The 22134-nt window shown below is 44.4% G+C and overlaps 1 protein-coding gene across 5 annotated transcripts in view; it reads right to left on the minus strand.

Moving 5' to 3' along the window:
• ACOT7 (acyl-CoA thioesterase 7) overlaps positions 1–22134 on the minus strand; it is a 176990-nt gene that overhangs the window by 114957 nt on the left and 39899 nt on the right. For all 5 annotated transcript variants that reach the window (XM_066607329.1, XM_066607327.1, XM_066607331.1 and 2 more), the window contains one exon: positions 17959–18115. In XM_066607329.1, the coding sequence (XP_066463426.1) occupies positions 17959–18115 (157 nt within the window). The remainder of the gene's footprint in view (positions 1–17958; positions 18116–22134) is intronic.

Here is a 22134-nt window from a genome sequence, read left to right on the forward strand (position 1 = left end):
CTCCCTGCCAGACTCATCTACAGCTGGGACCTGCGTTAGGGTCAGTTCAGGGTTTCGGTCTCTCTGCTCCATATATTTGAGTATTAGCCGACCCAAGTATAAGCCAAGTCAATACGTTTAACCACAAAAAAATGGTAAAACTTATTGACTCGAATATAAGCCGAGCTATACTTGACTATATACTAGGTAAAAAAAAGAAAAAAGCAATACTCACCTCTCAGCTGACATCGGTGTCCCTGGCGCGATGCTGTCCATGGCGCAATGCTCTCCCCGGCGGTACGGCAAGCTGCTTCATCTCCCTGGCTTGGTTTTGTAATCCCCACCGTCAGCGCTGTGTGAGGAAGCGCTGTGATTGGATCGAGTGCTAGCTAGTCACAGCCGGCACTCAATAAACCGATTACAGCTATTCAGAAAGACATCACTGAATGGCCGTGATTGGTTTATCGGGCGCCGGCTGTGATTGGCCGGCGCTCGATCCAATCACAGCAGTGACCGCAGGGATTTTAAAACCAAGCCAAGGAGATGACAGCAGGGAGAGGACTAAAGCAGTTCTCGCACCGCCAACAGCATTGCGCCGGGGACACAGACGCCGGCTGAGAGGTGAGTATTGAGCGTTTCTTTTTATTTTTCACCTCACTCGAATATAAGCCGAGGGGGGCTTTTTCAGCACGTTTTTTTATGCTGAAAAACTCAGCTTATACTCGAGTATATACGGTATATTGTATTTTCTGGCCTCATGTCTGAGGGCCGGGTGGAATCCGCTGCAGGATTCTGCATGGGGAAACCATGCGGGCCCATGGACATGGGGCCTCAGACTGGATTCACAGAAGCAATTTCCACATGTGAGTTCCATCCGATTGTGATATGGACACAACTCACGTGAAAATAAAACATGGATTTCAATGTGTTTATTCACATAAACAACTTTTCTGTCACAGCATTGTTGCGAGATAGAAGAGTCGCTGTATGTCCGTGTAGTCCGGGGATGTAGGTGTTATACTAACCATCCCTGTCCTTCCATCGATGTGAGCGCTCTGAAAGCCGCCGCTCAATGCATTCAGTGGTGTTTCTAAGTAGTCTACCCATTATAAAATTAGAACGTGCGGACTACTTAGCACACCGTTCAATACTTACATTCCCCGGACTCAGCGGGTCAGCGACCTTCAGCCCATAAGCTAAAAGTAGATGGCAAACTCCCTTTAAGATGGTGCCTGACAAGCATCAGACAGATTTGTACTGCAGGGACATTGCTGCAAACCACAAAATAGACCTCCAGAGTGTGACTGGCCAATCAGGTGAGGGGGCAGGCATGGACAATATGTTTTCACCGGAGTGGCCCTTTAAATATCATTCACTCACATTGTACTGGACATTGTGGAATTTTGACTCGTAATTTGAAGCTGAAGTCTCGTAGCAATTCGGCTGTGTGTGAACTCACCCTAACCCCAACACATTATTTATCCTACACAATCAACACCATTAAAAATGACAACATTGTGGGGTTTTTTTGCTCATACTCTTCAAAAAAAAGAATAAAAGGTGATCAAAAAAGACTTATTTACCCCACTATGGTCACACTGAATAATACAGAATGTCCTGCGAAAAAAAACAAACAGGTCTGTAAAATGAAAATAACTATATGGGTCTCAGAATATGGTGAAACAAAAATAAATGTTTTTTTTCTTATTTGAAAAGTGTGTAAAAGTATTAGGCCTCATGTCCACGGGGAAAATCAGGCCCGCTACGGATTCTCCATGGAGAATCCGTAGCGGGTCCCTCCTGCCCCGCGGACATGAGGGCTGAAAATAAGAATAAACTCAAATGCTGCGGGCCGCGCGTGTCTTCCCTTCTTCGCGGCCGGATCTTCTTTCTTCGGGCCGGCAGATGTGCTCGGCACGCCAGCTGCGTGCCGCGTGCATGCGCCGGGCACATCCGCCGGGCCGAAGAAAGAAGTTTCCGGCCGCGAAGGAAGGAAGACCTGCATCGCCCGGAGCAGGTGAGTTTAATTCAGGCGCGGTCTCCTGCATGTCTGGATTTTTTTCTGCACGCGGGACCCGCGCCGGCAGGGAAAAATGACATCCGCAGGTATTTAACTACCTGCGGGTGTCTAATGCATCCCTATGGGCCGCGGATCCGCGTGCAGGAAAAACGCTGCGGATTTAAAATCTTAATTTGCCCGTGGACATGAGGCCTTAAAGGGGTATTCCTATCTTGGCTAATTGAGTGGAGGTGAAGTCTCACCGCTAGGACTCCTACAGATCCAGGGAAATAGCCTCTAGTATGTACCACAATTTTGAGAGTTGGGGGTTGCATGTGTGCCATTCACTTCAATGGTGCAATCCGAGGGCTTGAACTCTGCTATATCCAGCAGTTTCCACTTAAGTGAATCGTGCAGCACCACTGTCAATATTTAGGGACACGCCAGGGGCAATATCGTAGGATCAATTGGGGTCTCAATGGTCCGATCTCACTGATTAGCAAATTATCCCCTATGTTATGATTACGAGGTTACCCCTTTAAAATTGTAATGAAACAATGCAAGCTGCTGCCAGAAGTGACTTTTTTCCTGCTCCCTATTACAACCCATACTTTTTCATCTGAGCATTCGTATGCATGGGGGAGTAAGGAGGAATAGCTGCCATCCTAATGAGCATTTGGTTGACAGCTATCTCAATTGTAGAATCTTATTTAGGGTCTCAAGCTGCATGAAATGCATGTGGCTGGAACCCCGCTAAACAACAGCAGCCAATAGTCTGAAGATGTTGCTGGTAAGAAGAAGGTATTACAGGCAATATGTGTAGGCCATTGGCTCCTATAGGCTGCTTTAACAGGGGTGAACACTAAAAGTGCCTAGGGCAGCAGGAATTCCAAATATGGCTCAGACTGGTGGTATCTGGAGCTATGCCCACTTTATTCTTTGCTCCTAGCTGGTGACAAATAATAATTTTAGTTTTTGCAGGTCTGTTCTTTACCTCAGACATACACAGACTATAACGGGTCACAATAATGGTTGAAAGGTTCTCGAACGTTTTATGGAATAGCAAATTATTAATAGCAAAATATTCCCCGTTACAGCCACTGATTAAGTGTGCCCTGTGCACCCAATTACAATGCGACGCCTATGACTTTACATGCAAGTTGCTAGCTGCAAGTATCGAGAACTTCAGCTTTTGATTTGTAACCCAAAATCAGAAACCAAATAAAATTAAGCTACTTTATCAACATATTACAAGAAAATAAAACTTTTTTTTCCAGCCGCTAGTTTTCAATTTCCTAGATAATAGAACTAATCTAGTTACAGCAGCTCACTTCCATCTATCAAAAGTTATCCTACACAAGACACATAAATATCTGTCTTAATAATCCTTCCACTAATGCAAAATGTGTCTAATATGGGCTCTTCGTGTATTAGAGGCATCCTCGGCTCCCCCACATGCCTAAGCAGAATTGTACGCCAGATTCAATCTGGCATTTACTTATGTAGAATTTACCCCAGAAACTGGCATAAATTATACCAGAAGTGTGTCAGTCTGGGGCGCCCCCACCAGACAACTCTTGCCCCATTTTTAAGAAAAGTTGCAAATTTTTGCACAAATCCCCACTTGCGCAGAAAAAGTTTCATGAATGTCTTGCATAATTCTACTTTAACATGTAAATCTACTATAACTGAAATACTAACAATTCTTTCCAAAATCAATATGACTTGGGACAACGCCACATCATATGTAGTCACCACTAGGGAGATATATTTGGGGTAAAGCAGGTTCTATATAAAGGGGTTGTCCATCTTTGATCTATTCATAAGCTAACCTCAGGGCATGACGGTATGGACCTAGATGTTGACAGCTCCATACACTCTGCAGTGACCAGCGCTGGAATTGCAGGTAATGTTACCATTAAATATGAACGCCATTAAATTAAATAAGAATAATGCCTGCAATAACCAGCATAGGGCTTTCTGGTTCTATACACCAATACAGTGGCTTGGCAAACAGTTGATTGGTGGGGATTCTGGGCAGTGGTGGATAGATCATCAATGATTTAATAGGTGGACAGTCCCTTTAAGGATATAGATTTGAATTAATGAAACATCATCAGCATTTTTTTTTATTTTCTCCAGACATTTCAGAAACCTAAAAGTTACTGTACCCATGCGTTATAAAACAGATAACACTATGTTAACTTTTTCTCCCATATCTTCCTCTCATATCTGCCCCCCATCTTTTACACTGTATCTTCCCCCATTTCCTATACCCCCTCCACTCCCTCCCATTAGACAGAAGAGACAGTTGCCTCTGTGTATCTTATTTGTGTCATATTCATCTCTGTATCTCTTTGCTATATGTATTCATCCATCTATATATTTGTTTATCTATCCAGCTATGATTTCTTTAGTTTTGCTAGTATTTCCTGCAGCTGTGTGTTATAAAAGGAGACAACCCTATATTATCAATTAAATGACAATGTCTTTCCATCCATTCACAGAAAGAAATAGATGATTCAGCTTTCTGACAACTCTCCCTCATCCTGAAGGCTCCAAGCATTTTGATACGCTCTATAAATTATTCATACTGGCAATGGTAATCAAGACTTGTCTATCACTATCTCCAACTATGCTGAGTTCAGGAAAACAGCTCATCCAGGACAACAACATCCCCTGGTGTCAAGGACAACACCAGAGAGACCTCCGAATAGTAGCGGGTAGGTGCCGGAAGGAAAATACAGCTACGGCTATGAGAATATTCGTGCCTTATGTGATAAAGGGTCATTGCTCCTCTTCAGGCATCAGACACCAATCCTCTTTTTGCTACATCTGACCAGGGCATGTTGGTTACATCCTAAAAGGATGAATATATACACAGTATAAATGCCGATTACACTAAAATGTCAAAAGGAAACACAAAAAACGGGGAAGACGAGGAAACAAAACTCTAAAGTGAGGGAAGACCCTACGTACTAGCAGGACCCTACGTACTGGGATGACCCTGATAACAGGGAACAATAGCAAAAGTAGATAACACTCAAAGAACAATAAACCACAAAGGTACAGGGAAAATAGATGCTCCAGCACCCCAGATATAGAAGTGAACAAATAGACTTATCTAAACTGTGGTGCAAGTCAAAACCAGGCGTTATTGACATGTCCAGAAATACCTTTAGTGGTGCACCTTTAGAAGTGTGCCATTTCCGACGCCAGGCTTAGTACAATTTCTCTGGTGCATGGTGTGCCTCATACAAGAAGAGGCACAATGATGTCATTGAATGGCTGTGATTGGCTGAAGGCACGTGTGTTTCTGGAGGCGGGGATTTCAACCACTGCGTCCAGAAAGCAATGCTCTGCCGTGGACCAGGAGGGAGCGACAGCCTGCAGGAGCACCACAGAACGCCCGGTGAAGTGAGTAATGATTTTTATTCTTTGCTCTGCTGTATTCCCGGCATATAAGGTGACAGTTGGGGGGTCGTCTTATACGCCCCGTCGCCTTATACGCCGGTATATATTTTTATTGTAACACATTTCTGGATGAATTGCAGGGAAGGGCTTATATATTTAAGCCCTTCCCGACAATTCATCCCGCGATCGCCGGCAGCCCATTGCTTTCAGTGGAATCTGCTGTATTGCTGGCTCCATTGAATTCAATGGGCAAACATCGTTCTTCTCTGCCACAGCTGTTACAGCTATGGCAGAGGAGAACGATCTTTATGCTGACAGTGCGGGGGGGGGGGGCACTCTTGCCGCTATTGTGGCTTAATAGTGGGACCTGGGAACTTGAGATGCAGCCCAACATGTTGCCCCTCGCCTGCCCTATCCGTTGCTGTGTCGTTCCCATCACTTTCTTGAATTGCCCAGATTTTCACAAACGAAAACCTTAGCGAGCATCGGCGATATACAAAAATGCTCGTGTCGCCCATTGACTTCAATGGGGTTCGTTACTCGAAACGAACCCTCGAGCATCGCGAAAAGTTCGTCCCGAGTAACGAGCACCCGAGCACTTTGGTGCTCGCTCATCTCTAATTCTAACCTTTACACAGTTTTTCTTGCATTTTCCCTTCCACATAACCCATAACATCGTCTTATAGTATGAAGCTAACATTGCCATATACCACCATATAGTGTCCAAACAGTAAGAAAAATTGAATCAATTCCCACATAATACTACAGATCCATTTCCAAATGCAATGCTTAATATTGGGTGGTTTTAGTTGATTTCTAGGATTCCTGTCCTTGGGGACCTAAGGCTGTATTCACACGATAGAGAGTGAGTTGCGCTAAAGATCCTCACTTGCAACTTGCATTGAACATCACACGGACACTCCATTCATGTGCTGTGCAGGACAATGTACATTACATGTCCTATTCTCATCCGAGACTCACACAAAAATCGGACATGCAGCAATGTTTCAAACTTGGACCATCAATCCGAGTGAGAAAAAAAAAAAAATCGCACATGTACATGAACCCCTTCTAATGAATGGGTTCTTTTTAAGTGCGAGTTCTGCATGGAAATATCAGCCATGTGAATACAGCCTGAGAAATAGAAGCCCTGAGGAACGGCCACGTTCTCCACTCCCTAAATCAACCATTATGGGAACGTGAATAATTCCAAACCGAACCTAAACTTTTTTTTTCCACATTCAATGTTTATTGAGATTTTCATAACGTAGTATAAACAATACCGTAACTGTGCCAAGAGAAAGAATAAAACAGTGTGGAATGAAAACATATGTGGGCAATGGGAGGGGAAGATCAAGCATAGCATACAAAATAAAATACACAATAGCTACAAACGGGTCAACCTATTTCTAGAAGTACCTTTAGTTGCCAGGATGATTGGTGGCAGGGAAAGGTGGACACAGAGTCACAAGGCCCAGAGGTCAAGAGTAAACCCCAGAGAAGGCCTCCCATACAATCAGTTCTGCATATGACAATAGGAATCAGATGTTTGGATAACCAACCAAGCACTCCAAGTATCAGAATACCTATCTCTAGTGGTTGGGGTTGTCGAATCTAGACTTCTAAATACAGACCCCAAACTCTTGATCCGAAAAACATGTCTGCAGGGAAACTATTCTGAGTTATATGCACCCCCTGCTGACTCAATTTACTAGTCTTTGCCGCATGAGTATTATAATTGGAATCCCTCCATAGGCAGACGATGGAATATTCCATGGTCCTATAGAACATCTTATAGGGTATCGTGCATAGAGAGAAATCCACAAATAACTCAGATTGTTTTACTTTTCCCTTCAGTTAGAAAATGATAGACCTCACCATATGGCTTTCCACCCACGCCATGAGGAGCTGTAGGAAAACAAAATATAAAAAGAAGCTAATTTGAGCAGAGCTTTAAATAAAACACTTCTCATCTCTGTAGAAACTTTGTAAATTGAACATGAGTCTTTCTGCACCCCCGATTCTAGCTTGTGTGAGGCGTCAGAGATCAAAGTAAACTTTACGCCAGTTCTCCCCAGAAAGGGGTCAAACTAGTGTTTTGGAACAAGAGGAGGTTGAGAAATAAAAGTTGACTCAAGGTGGGAGGAATCATCACGAATCCAACAAAGTTAAAAAAGAAAATGTTGCTATAGTAACCATCATCTGGAAAGAGAATCATGTCAGGAGTTCCAATATAAGGTTTTCTATTACACACCGTGTTAGAGAAGGACGTGGGGAGCAAAGTCTGCCACTGGGTCTGTTCTTAAAGGGCAATTCCAAATATATTTGATTTGAAGCTATGGAATGCATGCCATAATTCTGCAACACAGTGCAGTAATGTAATGCAATTGGTTGGGGTTTTAGCAAACACTATGCACTGACGGTGGAAGTCATTTGCAGCGGAAAATAGTTATATTGCAAATTATCAAATTTGCCACATACTCTGTTGTGAAAAAATGGTGAAGTTCATTTATTGCAATGCATGAAATCCACAACAATGGGATGGGCGGATTTTCTCCATGATGTCTGCATGTACCTTAAAGGAGTTGCACAAGGTTAGAAAAACATGGCTACTTTCTTCCAGTGCTATACCTGTCCACTGGTTGTGTGTGGTCTGTGTATTGGGGAGCAGACCGCTCTGGAGACAGATGAGCGGGCACTGCTGCAGATGCCAGCATGGCCATCAGAAAGACCAAGACAGGGAATACATAATTGTTCTTCTACATTAAGCAATCTGCCACTGTGTATGAGGGAGCTGACCGCTCCAGAGACGGGCAGCGCAGTCTGGACTGAGAAAAGCTGTTGAGAGCAAAAATACATTACTAATGTAGACTGAACGCTCTCTGCATTAGGAACAGCTGGCACGTGACATCTTGTGATCAGTAACACGGTACCACATGACGGCCGCGTAACAATCTGCTCTCAGGTAACGTGACGACCTCTCCTCTGCGTAGCAGAAGGCAACCAACATTCGGCAGTCATGGGTAAATGTGTGACTTGAGTGACTTTGACCGCAGGCAGACTGTTGATGCCCGGAGGAGCAGTGCCCGTATTTCTGAAACAAGTGCACTCGTTGGCTGTTCCTGAGCCACAGTATCAAGTGTGTACCAAGACTGGTTGAACCATGGACAGACATCCGGCAGAAGATGACAGCCTGAGGCCATGAGTGGTTGATCCTAGAGCTGAGCATCACGTGGCACATATCTGGTATTTCAGCAATAATGTGCCACAGTGGAGCAACTGACCCAGCAATACAAAGTACAACAGCAGGGAAGTTAGACAGATTTCCACAATGACCATGCAATGTACTTTACATTAACTGGGGTTCAACAGATAAAGACCAACAAGGGTGGCCCTTATGACCCTGTGTCACCACCAACAATACCTTGTTTGGGTCCAGGAAAGACATCAATGGATCTTGGACACATGGCAGAAAGTTGTCTGGAGTAACAAGTCTCATTTCCTGCTGAACCATACAAATAGCATAGTCCGTGTCTGACATAAACAGCATGAAGCCACATATTAGGGGTGTACTATTGGGGTTCAACAGGCCGGTAGTCGCAGTTGCAAGGTCTGGGCAGTTTTTTCCTAGGATCGTTTGTCATCATACCACAATCCTGGAATGGTGAATTCTACAGGGACCTGTGAGCTGACCATCTGCACTCATATCTCCAGGAAGTCCTCTCCAACCACAGGGCCATCTTTCAATGGGACAACACTGTTTCATCGAGTTTGAATCACTACAGGGTGGTTGGAGGAACACAATGAATTCTCCACACTGCTTTGGCCCCAAACTCAGACTGTAATCCCATTGAACATGTTTGGGATATGCTGGAGGGGGCTCCCACTTATCTGCAAAATGTGCACCAACTGATGTAGCTGCTGCACCGGGCAAGGGAAGTGTTGAGTATGGAAGATGTTTACCACCTTGTGGAATTTGTTCCCCGATATCTCAAAGAAGTGATCACCCAGAGAGGCATACCAACCTGTTATTGAGTAGGTGTTTCTTAGGCAGTCATCATTCAGTGTACATTGCAAGGTTACTTGATAGGACATATCCCATACATGTCAAACACAAGGCCCGCAAGCCAAATTCGGCCCACCAGCCATGAATCAAAATAACAGGAATTATACTCACCCAGACTGTAGTGACTGGGGCCACTATGGGAGACACTAACTTTTGGGCCACTATGGGGGGTTACTATTACTACTCTTGCCACTATGGGGGGGGGGGTCACTATTACTACTGGGGCCACTATGGGAGTCACTGTTAGGGTTCGTTCACACAGGTGTAAGAACATTTCAGTCGTGCAAATATCCTGCATATTAGCACAATCAAAAATCACTTAGGCCGTGTTTTTCGACCGCTCCAGCGTGTTTTTGTGTGCGTAAATACACTGCATATTTGCACACACAGAAATAGTACGCAAACACGATCTGAATACGCAGGTTTCCTGCACATTGACTGCGCATTTCTGCCTGCCCATTCACTTCAATGGCCTATTACAGCGCATAATACGCACCAAAATATGTCATGACGCAGATTTTTTTCACGCGATTGCACTTGCATGAAAAAAATCAATGGGTTCTATGAGCACAAAGATGGTGCTCATAATGTGAGCGAACACTTACTATACAATTACAATCGGCCCTTTGAAGGCAACCATAAGGCTGGTGTGCCCTCAGTGAACATTAGTTTGACACTCCTGACATACCGATGCAATCTAAGGATAAAAACCTAAGTATAGATACTCACTAGAGATGAGCGAGCATACTAGCGAAGGACAATTACTCGATCGAGCATTGTCCTTAGTGGGTATCTCCCTGCTCGGAAGAAAAGGTTCGGCTGCCGGCGCGGGTGAGAGGTAAGTTGAGTCAGTGAGTAGGGGGGAGAGAGAGATCTCCCGTCCTTTCCTCCCCACTCTGCCCAGCCGCTCCCTGCCCGCCGCCGGCAGCCGAATCTTTTCTTCCGAGCGGGCAGGTACTCGCTAAGGGCAATGCTCGCTCATCTCTAATACTCACACAACAGTGTATTCACATTTATGGAGCATTCAGAGCTGAAATCCCTCAGCATTCCTTACTAGTTCAATGTTTGCACAGAAGATGTACTGAGATTTCCATTCTGGGGAGCATCAGATTTACAAAGCTGCTCAAGTAGAATAACCAACAGTCTATCTAGAACTTCCCCAAGTGAAAGGGAGTTGTCCAGAGAGGACTTGTGTGTTTTTCTCAGTCTTCTGATCTTGTGTAGTTTCTCAGTCAACTGCACTTGTGTGCCGGACTATCAGACGTACTGGATGATAAGCTGCCATATTAGCAGAATATATATAAATTACTTTCAGATATGGCTTGTATTTTATGCTTTGCAGCTTATCATTAACATTGTCCATAAATCACAAAGCCGCAAATACTAAAAACGACTGTCTGCATTTTTCCTGCGCTGCACAAATGTGAGAACAGAGAAGTAATCCAGAGAGAGTGAGCGAGAAAGTGGGGCAAGAGCTGGAAGGAAAATGAAAGGAAACGTGTCAAGTGAGATAAAAATATAACACTGAATAAGAAAGACGCATTCAGCAGGCTGCTAATCCCAACCGAGCCGCGCAGTTCAAGTGCAGGGAAGGGGTAAATAGGGTGATGCTGGAAGTTGACGGAGCGGACGGCTATAGAACTACAGAACAGAACACTGACAGCACGATTTACCAAATGTCAAAAGTGAAGATTAAAATGGGTTTTCCAGTTTCAATTAAAATAAATATACATTCTGTATCAACTTATAAGGATTCTCAAGATCTCTGCTTGCTGTCATTGAATGAGAATCGTCACATGATTTACTTCCAAATAAAAATATATCCCAATCATCTAATGATCACAGTAGTGCAAGACTTGTTGCAGGTACAGTTTAGCTAATCAAGCATTTTTGAAATTGTAGAATCCTAATGGCAATTTCAAATGGATGTAGTTGTGTCAGATGTAGCAAAGTATAAGGGGCAACTTAATTATTTAGGGGGGAGTTTGAGTTGTACATATGATTTTGTAATATATTTGAAAATTTGACAATTCTGCTTAGTTTATTTTCGTCTACTGATGACTGAGAGGTCAGCAATAGATGATCGGCAAGTACTTGCCGCATGGATTTACACCAATAAGTTGATTCACAGGAAGCAGAAAGTGTTGACCATAGCATAGTGGCTCGAGTTGGTACTGCAGGCACAATGCCTATCGAATTCAATGGGAGCTATGCCTACAATACCAACTCGGGTCCCTGTGTTATGATCAGCGTTTTCCCTTTCCTGCACTGCCTGCATTGATAGTGGCCCCAAGAATCAACTCATCGGTGGTGATCCAAGCGACAGGTCTCCAACAATCATCTATTGATGACCTGTTTGTCATCAGCAGAAAAAAGTCCCACAATACCCCTAAAGGCTCTGTTCATATCGGAGCTCATCATTCTGTTTCATCATATGAGCAAAAAAAGAGATTGACAGCTTGGAATAGATCAGCGAGAGATGGACCCCTTTAATTATAATGGGGTCTGTCCAACTTTTGTCATGTCCTTCGTCGTTTTCCCGAACAAATTAGTGCAGCGTAATGCATTTGTGCCGGAAACTTCAAATGAACCCCCGGCGCAGATGTGAGCAGAGCCTTAGATGCTAACAGATATATAACAAGAACCAATACAACTCAAACACTGTACCTGAAAGCAAAATAAAACTCCTAATCTTGGGCTCTTGCTTTCTGACAACTTCTCAGAATATGAAGCTAGATTTAGATGTAGTTTCCAACTGTGCCCTAATAAAGTGGAGCTCTGTCTGCAAGCATCTGCAGTGATATAACATACAATAACTTAGAAGACGTACTTGAGCACACAGTATGTCCTTACTAAGGGAATGAGCTCTTCTCCATTACAGTACGAGGTACGGTACATCATCTGCACAAACAACACAATCGCTGTCGCACTCCCACTGCGATCCCCCACAGTCACTTGTCACGCAGCATATGCTTAGTGTACGTCTTCTGCTGTATGTCCCACAGACGTGTATGGCTGAAGCAAATGAGTGAAGATAAGGAGCCACCATTGTCTACACAACAAGATCGCTAGACATTTGTAACCCTTTAACTACCAGCCATTTTTTAAGTTTTCGTTTAATTTCTCTTTCAACAGCCTTAACTTGACATAGCCTGCAGTGAAATCATAGGCCTGCGAAGAAGTGAATCAAGTAGGCTGTGGATAGAACAGTGACTTCCAAAGCCTTCATCACCGCCCAGATTATTTCAAAGTGCTGATTTGCCTGCTGTGTATGCTAGAATAAAAGTAGGTTTTTGTGCTGTATTTCACCTCAGCAACGTTGACAAAAATGTGTCCCTAAAGCAATTAGCAAGTGTTATGGAATCCTGCCAAGGGTTTAATGGCAAAAAACTGGTGACAGGTTCTCTTCAAGAAACACAGGCTCCTTCACACTGACACCTTGTGTGTTTTTGTATTCCATTATTCATTGGGATACCTTAAATTGAAAGCAAGACAAAACACAGATCTGCAAATCAAAAAAATACTATAACCACTATAATACTGCTCCCTTGTACAAGAAAATACCTACTATAACACTGCTCCTTATGTACAAGAATATAACTACTATAATACTGCCCCCTATGTATAAGAATATAACTACTATAATACTGCCCCCTTGTACAAGAATATAACTATTATAATACTGCCCCCTATGTACAAGAATATAACTACTATAATACTGCCCCCTATGTACAAGAATATAACTACTATAATACTGCCCCCTATGTACAAGAATATAACTATTATAATACTGCCTCCTATGTACAAGAATATAACTACTATAATACTGTCCCCTATATACAATAATATAACTACTATAATACTGCCCCCTATATACAAGAATATAACTACTATAATACTGCCCCCTATGCACAAGAATATAACTACTATAATACTGCCCCCTATATACAAGAATATAACTACTATAATACTGCCCCCTATGCACAAGAATATAACTGCTCTAATACTGCCCCCTATATACAAGAATATAACTACTATAATACTGCCCCCTATGCACAAGAATATAACTACTATAATACTGCCCCCTTGTACAAGAAAATACCTACAATAATACTGCCCCTTATGTACAATAATATAACTACTATAATACTGCCTCCTATGTACAAGAATATAACTACTATAATACTGCCCCCTATGTACAAGAATATAACTACTATAATACTGCCCCCTATGTACAAGAATATAACTACTATAATACTGCCCCCTATGTACAAGAATATAACTACTATAATACTGCCCCCTATGTACAAGAATATAACTACTCTAATACTGCCCCCTATGTACAAGAATATAACTACTATAATACTGCCCCCTATGTACAAGAATATAACTACTATAATACTGCCCCCTATGTACAAGAATATAACTACTATAATACTGCCCCCTATGTACAAGAATATAACTACTATAATACTGCCCCCGTGTACAAGAATATAACTACTACAATACTGCCTCCTATGTACAAGAATATAACTACTATAATACAGCCCCCTATGTACAAGAATATAACTATTGTAATACTGCCTCCTATGTACAAGAATATAACTACTATAATACTGTCCCCTATGTACAAGAATATAACTACTATAATACTGCCCCCTATGTACAATAATATAACTACTATAATATTTCCTCCTATGTACAAGAATATAACTACTATAATACTGCCCCCTATATACAAGAATATAACTACTATAATACTGCCTCCTATGTACAAGAATATAACAACTATAATACTGCCTCCTATGTACAAGAATATAACTACTAGAATATTGCTCCCCATGTACAAGACTATAACTACTATAATACTGCCCCCTATGTACAAGAATGTAACTACTATAATACTGCCCCCTATGTACAAGAATATAACGGGCCAGATAATAACTGGAGTATTAGTAATTAGTTGTGTGGACCTTAAAATAGTACTGATAGAAGCAACTCTCCCTCCAAAAATAAAAAAAAAACAACTCACATCGCTCTGTTGACTGAAAAATTAAAAAAAGCTATGGCGCTCGGAATATGGTGATATAAATCAATTTTAAAATACTTTTTAAAGAAAAATTAAGAAAACTTAAAGAATTAAGCTGTATAAATTTCATAATAGCATAAGGCCTTATGCCCACAGCCGCGACTAGCTCTGCAAGCGGAATACTGCAGCAGAGTCCGTCACGACGCCCTCCCAAAGACCCCATAGTTACCTGCAGATCCGCTGCGCGAAGTCCCACATGACGCTTCGGCGCGCATACGCAGTATAGCGCATGACGTGTCGGCAGTGTCATAGGACGCGCTCGGCGGTGGGTGGGACGCGTATTCACGCTATACTTCTGCTGTGATACAGTGGAAGTATAGCGTGACGGGCGGCTTACATTGACTACAATGGAAGCTATCCGTGCGTATACCTGCGGCAAATAGGACATACAGCGGAATTCTGCAGCATGTACATTGAGCTGTTAGGTTCAATAGAACCTAATAGATGCAGTGAAACGTTGCGGATTTCCGCCCCGTGTTACGCGACGGAAATCCGGCCGTGGGCATTAGGCCTAAAAGTCTTGACCAGCAGAAAAACAGTTAATGCGTCACTCTTAAAGCACGGTGAATAGGGTAAAAATTTACCTTAAAAAAAACAAACAAAAAGGCACAATTGCTTTTTTTTCTATTCTACCCAGTCATTCAACACAGTACATCACAGGTGTCAAACACAAGGCCCGCGGGCCGAATCCGGCCAGCCACCTCATTTTCTGTGGCCCGCCGGCTGTGCACAAAGTTCCCTCACCTCCGTGCTGCTGTTGTAAGGCGATCTTCTATCGGCTTGTTCTGTTTAGTGCAGACAGTAATAGAGAAGTGCCGATAGCAGCTTGACAACGGAGGGAAGAAGACTGCAGAAAACATGATCTCTGCAGTGAGGAGAGCGACGCTGAGGAGGAGCAGCTGCAGAGTGAGAGCCTGGTCAGCGCTGAACTCCTCTCACCAGCCCTACCTCTGTTCATGGCTGCAGGCCTGGGGAGACATCAGGGGCCCAAGTATGCAGGAGGGCCCAAAAAAGAGAGCAGCGGGTATACCTGCCAGTGGGACCACATTGAATGCAGGTAAGTATATGTGCGCCTGTGCTATAAGTGCGTAATAGTGTGTGCCTGTGCTATAAGTGTGTAATAGTGTGCGCCTCTGCTATATGTGCGTAATAGTGTGCGCCTGTGCTATATGTGCGTAGTAGTGTGCGCCTGTGCTATATGTGCGTAATAGTGTGCGCCTGTGCTATAAGTGCGTAATAGTGTGCGCCTGTGCTATAAGTGCGTAATAGTGTGCGCCTGTGCTATAAGTGCGTAATAGTGTGCGCCTGTGCTATAAGTGTGTAATAGTGTGTGCCTGTGCTATAAGTGCGTAATAGTGTGCGCCTCTGCTATATGTGCGTAATAGTGTGCGCCTGTGCTATATGTGCGTAATAGTGTGCGCCTGTGCTATAAGTGCGTAATAGTGTGCGCCTGTGCTATAAGTGCGTAATAGTGTGCGCCTGTGCTATAAGTGCGTAATAGTGTGCGCCTGTGCTATAAGTGTGTAATAGTGTGTGCCTGTGCTATAAGTGCGTAATAGTGTGCGCCTGTGCTATATGTGCGTAATAGTGTGCGCCTGTGCTATATGTGCGTAGTAGTGTGCGCCTGTGCTATATGTGCATAATAGTGTGCGCCTGTGCTATAAGTGCGTAATAGTGTGCGCCTGTGCTATATGTGCGTAATAGTGTGCGCCTGTGCTATAAGTGCGTAATAGTGTGCGCCTCTGCTATATGTGCGTAATAGTGTGCGCCTCTGCTATATGTGCGTAATAGTGTGAGCCTGTACTATATTTGCGTAGTAGTGTGCGCCTGTGCTATATGTGCGTAATAGTGTGTGCCTGTGCTATATGTGCGCCCGTGCTAGATGTGCGTAATAGTGTGCGCCTGTGCTATATGTGTGTAATAGTGTGCGCCTGTGCTATATGTGCGTAATAGTGTGCGCCTGTGCTATATGTGCGTAATAGTGTGCGCCTGTGCTATATGTGCGTAATAGTGTGCGCCTGTGCTACATGTGCGTAATAGTGTGCGCCTGTGCTACATGTGCGTAATAGTGTGCGCCTGTGCTATATGTGCGTAATAGTGTGCGCCTGTGCTACATGTGCGTAATAGTGTGCGCCTGTGCTACATGTGCGTAATAGTGTGCGCCTGTGCTACATGTGCGTAATAGTGTGCGCCTGTGCTATATGTGCGTAATAGTGTGCGCCTGTGCTATATGTGCGTAATAGTGTGCGCCTGTGCTATATGTGCGTAATAGTGTGCGCCTGTGTTATATGTGCGTAATAGTGTGCGCCTGTGCTATATGTGCGTAATAGTGTGCGCCTGTGCGATATGTGCGTAATAGTGTGCGCCTGTACTATATGTGTGTAATAGTGTGCGCCTGTGCTATATGTGTGTAATAGGGTGCGTCTGTCTAATAAATAAAATATATATATAATAGTGTGCGCCACTGGCCGCTATGGGGGACCTTATTACTGATCGGGCCACTGTGGGGTTCACTTTTACTATACGGTCTTACAATTAGAATCGGACCTTTGAAGTCAACCATAAGGCCTCCTTCCCACGAACGGATTTACGCTGCGTAATTCGCGGCAAAAATCCGCTGCGTTGCCCGCAGCTATTAGGTTCTATTGAACCTAATAGCTCAATGCTCACGATGCGGAATTCCGCACTGTGAAATCTCCCGTCCTCACCCGCGGCATGCTCTATTTGCCACGGGTGTACGCGCTGACGGCTTCCATTGCAGTCAATGGAAGCTGTCCGTTCACGCTATCTCCCGCTGTAACACAGCGGAAGATAGCGTGAAAACGCTTTCCCGCCTACCGCCGCCGCGTCATATGACGCGGCCGGCACGTCACGTGACACGGCCGGCCGCGTCATGTGACGCGGCGGTGGTGAGCAGGGAAGCGTCTTCACGCTATCTTCCGCTGGTAAGTATGGGCGGAGCCCGTCACGCTCGTGTGAAGCTGGCCTAAGGCTGATGTGGCCCTTGGTGAAAATGAGTTTGACACCCCTGCAGTACATAAAATGGTGCCATTAAAGATATACAACTTGTCTTGCTAAAAAAAAACCTTCATACAGCTGTGTCGATGGAAAATGAAAAAGTTATGGCTCTTGAGAGGAGAGAATGAAATAAAACGCAAAGTTAAAAATTTTTCCGGTAGTTAAATGGTTACAAATGTGCAGTGCTGCTGTTATATAGACAATGGTGGCTGCCCATCTTCACCGGTGTTCTGGGTCCATGGGACATACAACAGAAGATGTACACTGACCATATGCTGCGTGACAAGTGACCCTCATGCATCTATTTTGATAAGTGCCATGGAGAAGTAATATTCCTGCATTGGTCTATGTGAGCATCCTGGCTCCATCTAGTACTGGCATAGAACTACTTACCTGTCAAAATGTTTTCTGCCATAACATTAACTTGAACCTCCACGGAGTGCTTGGAAGTATAGGAGATCTCGGCACTGACGTGACCCACCTCTCCGATGCTCATGGGAGACAGGAAGTCTGTGCGCTCCACGCGAGCCAAAGCAGCTACACACTTTTCCTAGAATTAGACATTTAAAGTGTCAAATACAAAACACAACGTATGTGGGAATCTAAATAACAGGTCTAAGGCGAACGCACACGAAAGTACAATAAGAAACGCTGTTGTGCATTCAAACTCCCAACGCCCAATGCAAAAAAAGTGGCGCAAATATGCATAAGCTCGTAAATCTGGACTTTAAGGTCTTCTTACACAGACCAATTATTGGGCCTGAGCAATCCTACAAAGACTTGGTTACGCGACAATCAGTGAAGGAAGAAGGACTAACGATCAGCCAATGAACGAGCAAAAATGTTCAGTCATCGCTGGTTGTGTGGTTTAGGCAAGTATAAAAATGTTCGCTGGTTGGCCAACAGGGAGACGTGCCGACGGTCAATGACAGCAGCATGGGGATGAACAATCAGCAGTTGAATAGGAGGAGCGCTGATTGGCATTCTCAATGTCGGTCAGTGGTTGTTGGCACTCTGCCCCTGTAAAAGGCCCGTTATTCGTAGTTGTACACTGTTCTTGGATTTCAGCACTTAGAATGTTCTCATTCACCAACAGCCGGTTATACACACAAACCACTGGCAAGTTCTGACCCCTGAATGTGCTCTTTATATGATTAGTTACAGACCTGTCAATAAAAAATGTCCTCTAATGCTTTTTACAAGCAATGTTTAAGCAGGTTCAGAAGCCATGAAATCCCATGGAATCTATCATAGTCGTTCCAATGCAGGTAATCGGCTTGTCCTGCAGAAACATTTTTGCAAAGAAATACTAAACTTAGACTTGAGCACCACCTAGTGGAGCATGGAAGAGTTCCTCGCTGACTTCAGCTCAATGAAATCTCAGCTGAAAAATCTCATAATACTGATAATATTTTTGCTATAAATTCACACTTTTAAAAAAAAAGAAACCTAGCCCCTAGAAGGAGTTGTCGTTCTGCTGCAAAACTCGGCATGCAGTTACATCTCAGGCTGATATGCAGATGATGAGAGTTGTGGTGTGATTAGATTAACAGTCTTGTCACCCAAGGCCATAAAAGTGGGTCCACTTTTGGCTTATAAAAAAGGCTCCCAGAGGCTCCTTGTGTGTAGTGGAACTCTTTGTCCTTTTGTGTAGAGCTTGTTGGCCACTAAACTCCTGTAAGACTCAATCAAAGAGATTTGGCCTAGTTAAGAGTTTGAGAGGGGCGTATTATTGGAATGCTAGAAGCTGGATGGTCGTATTGATTAATTTCCGCTATCTGAGCCGTTCTGACCAGACGGTTAGGTGGTGTTGGGACCAGTGGATGCATGAGGGCACGCACAAGGCAACCGGGCTCAGGACGCCCTCGACAGGCCATCAGTCGAGAGGATTGTCAGAGAAGCAAGAGCAGCTCCAACTATTTCATTGTCCACCATCCAGAGACAGGTAGCACCATCATTACAGGCCCCTATGACTGTCGGAACCACTTCCAGATGCCCATTACATGTATTGCCTTTGACACCCACCCACTGTTGCTTCCTTTTGAAGTGGTGTCGTGAACAACTAAACTGGACGCTATGGAGTGGAACCCGGTTGTCTTCAGTAATAAATCCAGGTTTAGTTTGGGCACTGATGACGGCCATGTTCATGTCTGCGGACCTTGGAGTGAGCGCCTCAATCCTGCCTTTGCTGTGGAGTGGCACACTGCCCCCCACTGCTGGTGTGATGGTCTGGGGGTCCCAGACCTAGTAGTGGTACGAGGGACAATGACAGCTCAGTGATATGTTCAGAACATCCCGCAGCCACATGTGTTCCTCTCATGGCGGCTTCCAAGAGGCAGCAGGATAATGCTCAGGTGCATACGACAAGGGTATCACAAAATTGTCTCCGCAACATTGTCAAATTTTTGTGGCCTGCCGGTCGCCAAATTTATCGCAAACAGAACATTTATGGCACCATCTGGAACACCAGATCGACAGCCTACAAGTTTGCACAATCTAGAGACTCAGATACAGCAAACGTGGAGCGATACGCTGCAGAATAAAATACTGAACCTGTAAGCCTCCATGCCCGCCCATATCACATCTTGTATCCAAGCTAGACGTGGTCCAACAGAGTACCAGAGCCTCCATGACCGCCTGTATCACATCTGGCATCTAAGCTAGAGGCGGTACAACAGGGTACTAGAGCCTCCATGCCTGCCCGTATCACATCTTGTATCCAAGCTAGATGTGGTACAACAGGGTACTAGAGCAGGGGTGTCAAACTCATTTTCACTGAGGGCCACATCACGCTTATGGTGACCTTCAAAGGGCCGATTGTAAGGCCGCCTGCAGACGGCGTGGTCGGATCCCGACCTGAGCCCCTGCAGGGACCAGCGCGGCACTCACCTGCTCCTGCGGCTACGGCTCTGTGATGTGCCGGCTGCCGGCAGTCGGTGCATGCGCAAAGCGGAGCCAGCGGAGAGACATTTCTGTGCGGGCCTCTGCGAGCCCCACACAGTATTAGAGCATGCCGCGCTTTGTTTTCTGCGTGAGATTTTGCGTGCACAAACTGCGGCCGTCTACATACGATTGCTTTTTCTATCACAATCCTATGGCAGCTTCCACGGGTGGAAGTTCTGCGGGATGCAGAATTTCCGCCCGTGGACTGGGGGCCTAAGAATGTATAGTAAGGGCCTGTTCACACAAGCGTATTTGCGTACATAATATGCAGTGAGTAGAAGCCATTGATTTCAAAGAGTTCATTCACATGATGTATATTTTCACACAGCATGACCTATTTTGTTGTGTACTACGCACCGCAATAGCCCATTGAAGTGAATGGGCCGCACAAATATGTGGTGAATGCACAAGAAACTGAAGAGCAGGGGACTCAGGGGAGGAGGATCACGGCTGCACACTGATGTCAGTGTGCGCCGGTATCAGCGGTAACAGCGCGATTACCAGCCAGGAGCTGCGGCACACCAGCTGCTAATCGCTGTACTGGTGAGCAGCATCAGCATGCTGCGGGCCACATAACATAAGGCAGCAGGCACATGTGTACTAGAGCCTCCATGCCAGCTCGTATCATATCTTGCATCCAAGCTAGAGGCGGTACAACAAGGTACTAGAGCCTCCATGACCGCCTGTATCACATCTGGCATCTAAGCTAGAGGCAGTACAACAGGGTACCAGAGCCTCTATGCCTATCTGTATCACATCTTGTATACAAGCTAGAGATGGTACAACAGGGTACTAGAGCCTCCATGCCTATCTGTATCACATCTTGCATGCAAGCTAGATGTGGTACAACAGGGTACTAGAGCCTCCATGCCCACCCGTATCACATCTTACATGCAAGCTAGACGTGGTACAACAAGGTACGAGATCCTCCATGCCCACCCGTATCACATCTTGTACCAAGCTACAGGTGGTACAACAGGGTACTAGAGCTTCCATACCCGCCCATATCACATCTTGCATGCAAGCTAGACGTGGTACAACAGGGTAGTAGATCCTCCATGCCCACATCAAATCTTGTATCCAAGCTAGAGGCGGTACAACAGGATACTAGGGCCTCCCTCAAGGGGTCAGTTTTTCTGCAATAATTTATCCTTTTGCTCTGATATTGTAATCATTTACATCAACGTTACAATCACAGAGAAAGTTTCATGCAATTCCCACAAATTCTTCTTCTAGGGGAGGGTTTTTTTTAGCCGTGTACATTTAACCATAAACATTACTAATTAGGGGACTTTTACACTAACGTTTTTATTTCTATATTTATGTTCCAGCGGGAACAGCAAAACCTAAAGAACATATTTCAGTTTTGCAGCCCATAGAAATGTACTCAAGCTGAAGCTTTTGGTTTTAATCCATTTCTCTATTTTCTCTTTCCATTCAATTTTTCACACTGAAACAAAAGTGAAAACTGCTGCGTTGGTACCTCTTTAATGGATGTGCCTACTTTTGTCTTGCGCCATTGGAGTCCTACATTCAAATCTTACCAAGGACAACATCTGCATGAACTTTGAAAAACTCCATACAGATGTTGCCCTTGGTCAGATCTGCAGCTAGAACTCTAGCCTG

The sequence above is a fragment of the Eleutherodactylus coqui genome, chromosome 6 (genome assembly GCF_035609145.1).
Source record: "Eleutherodactylus coqui strain aEleCoq1 chromosome 6, aEleCoq1.hap1, whole genome shotgun sequence".
NCBI lineage: Eukaryota > Metazoa > Chordata > Amphibia > Anura > Eleutherodactylidae > Eleutherodactylus > Eleutherodactylus coqui.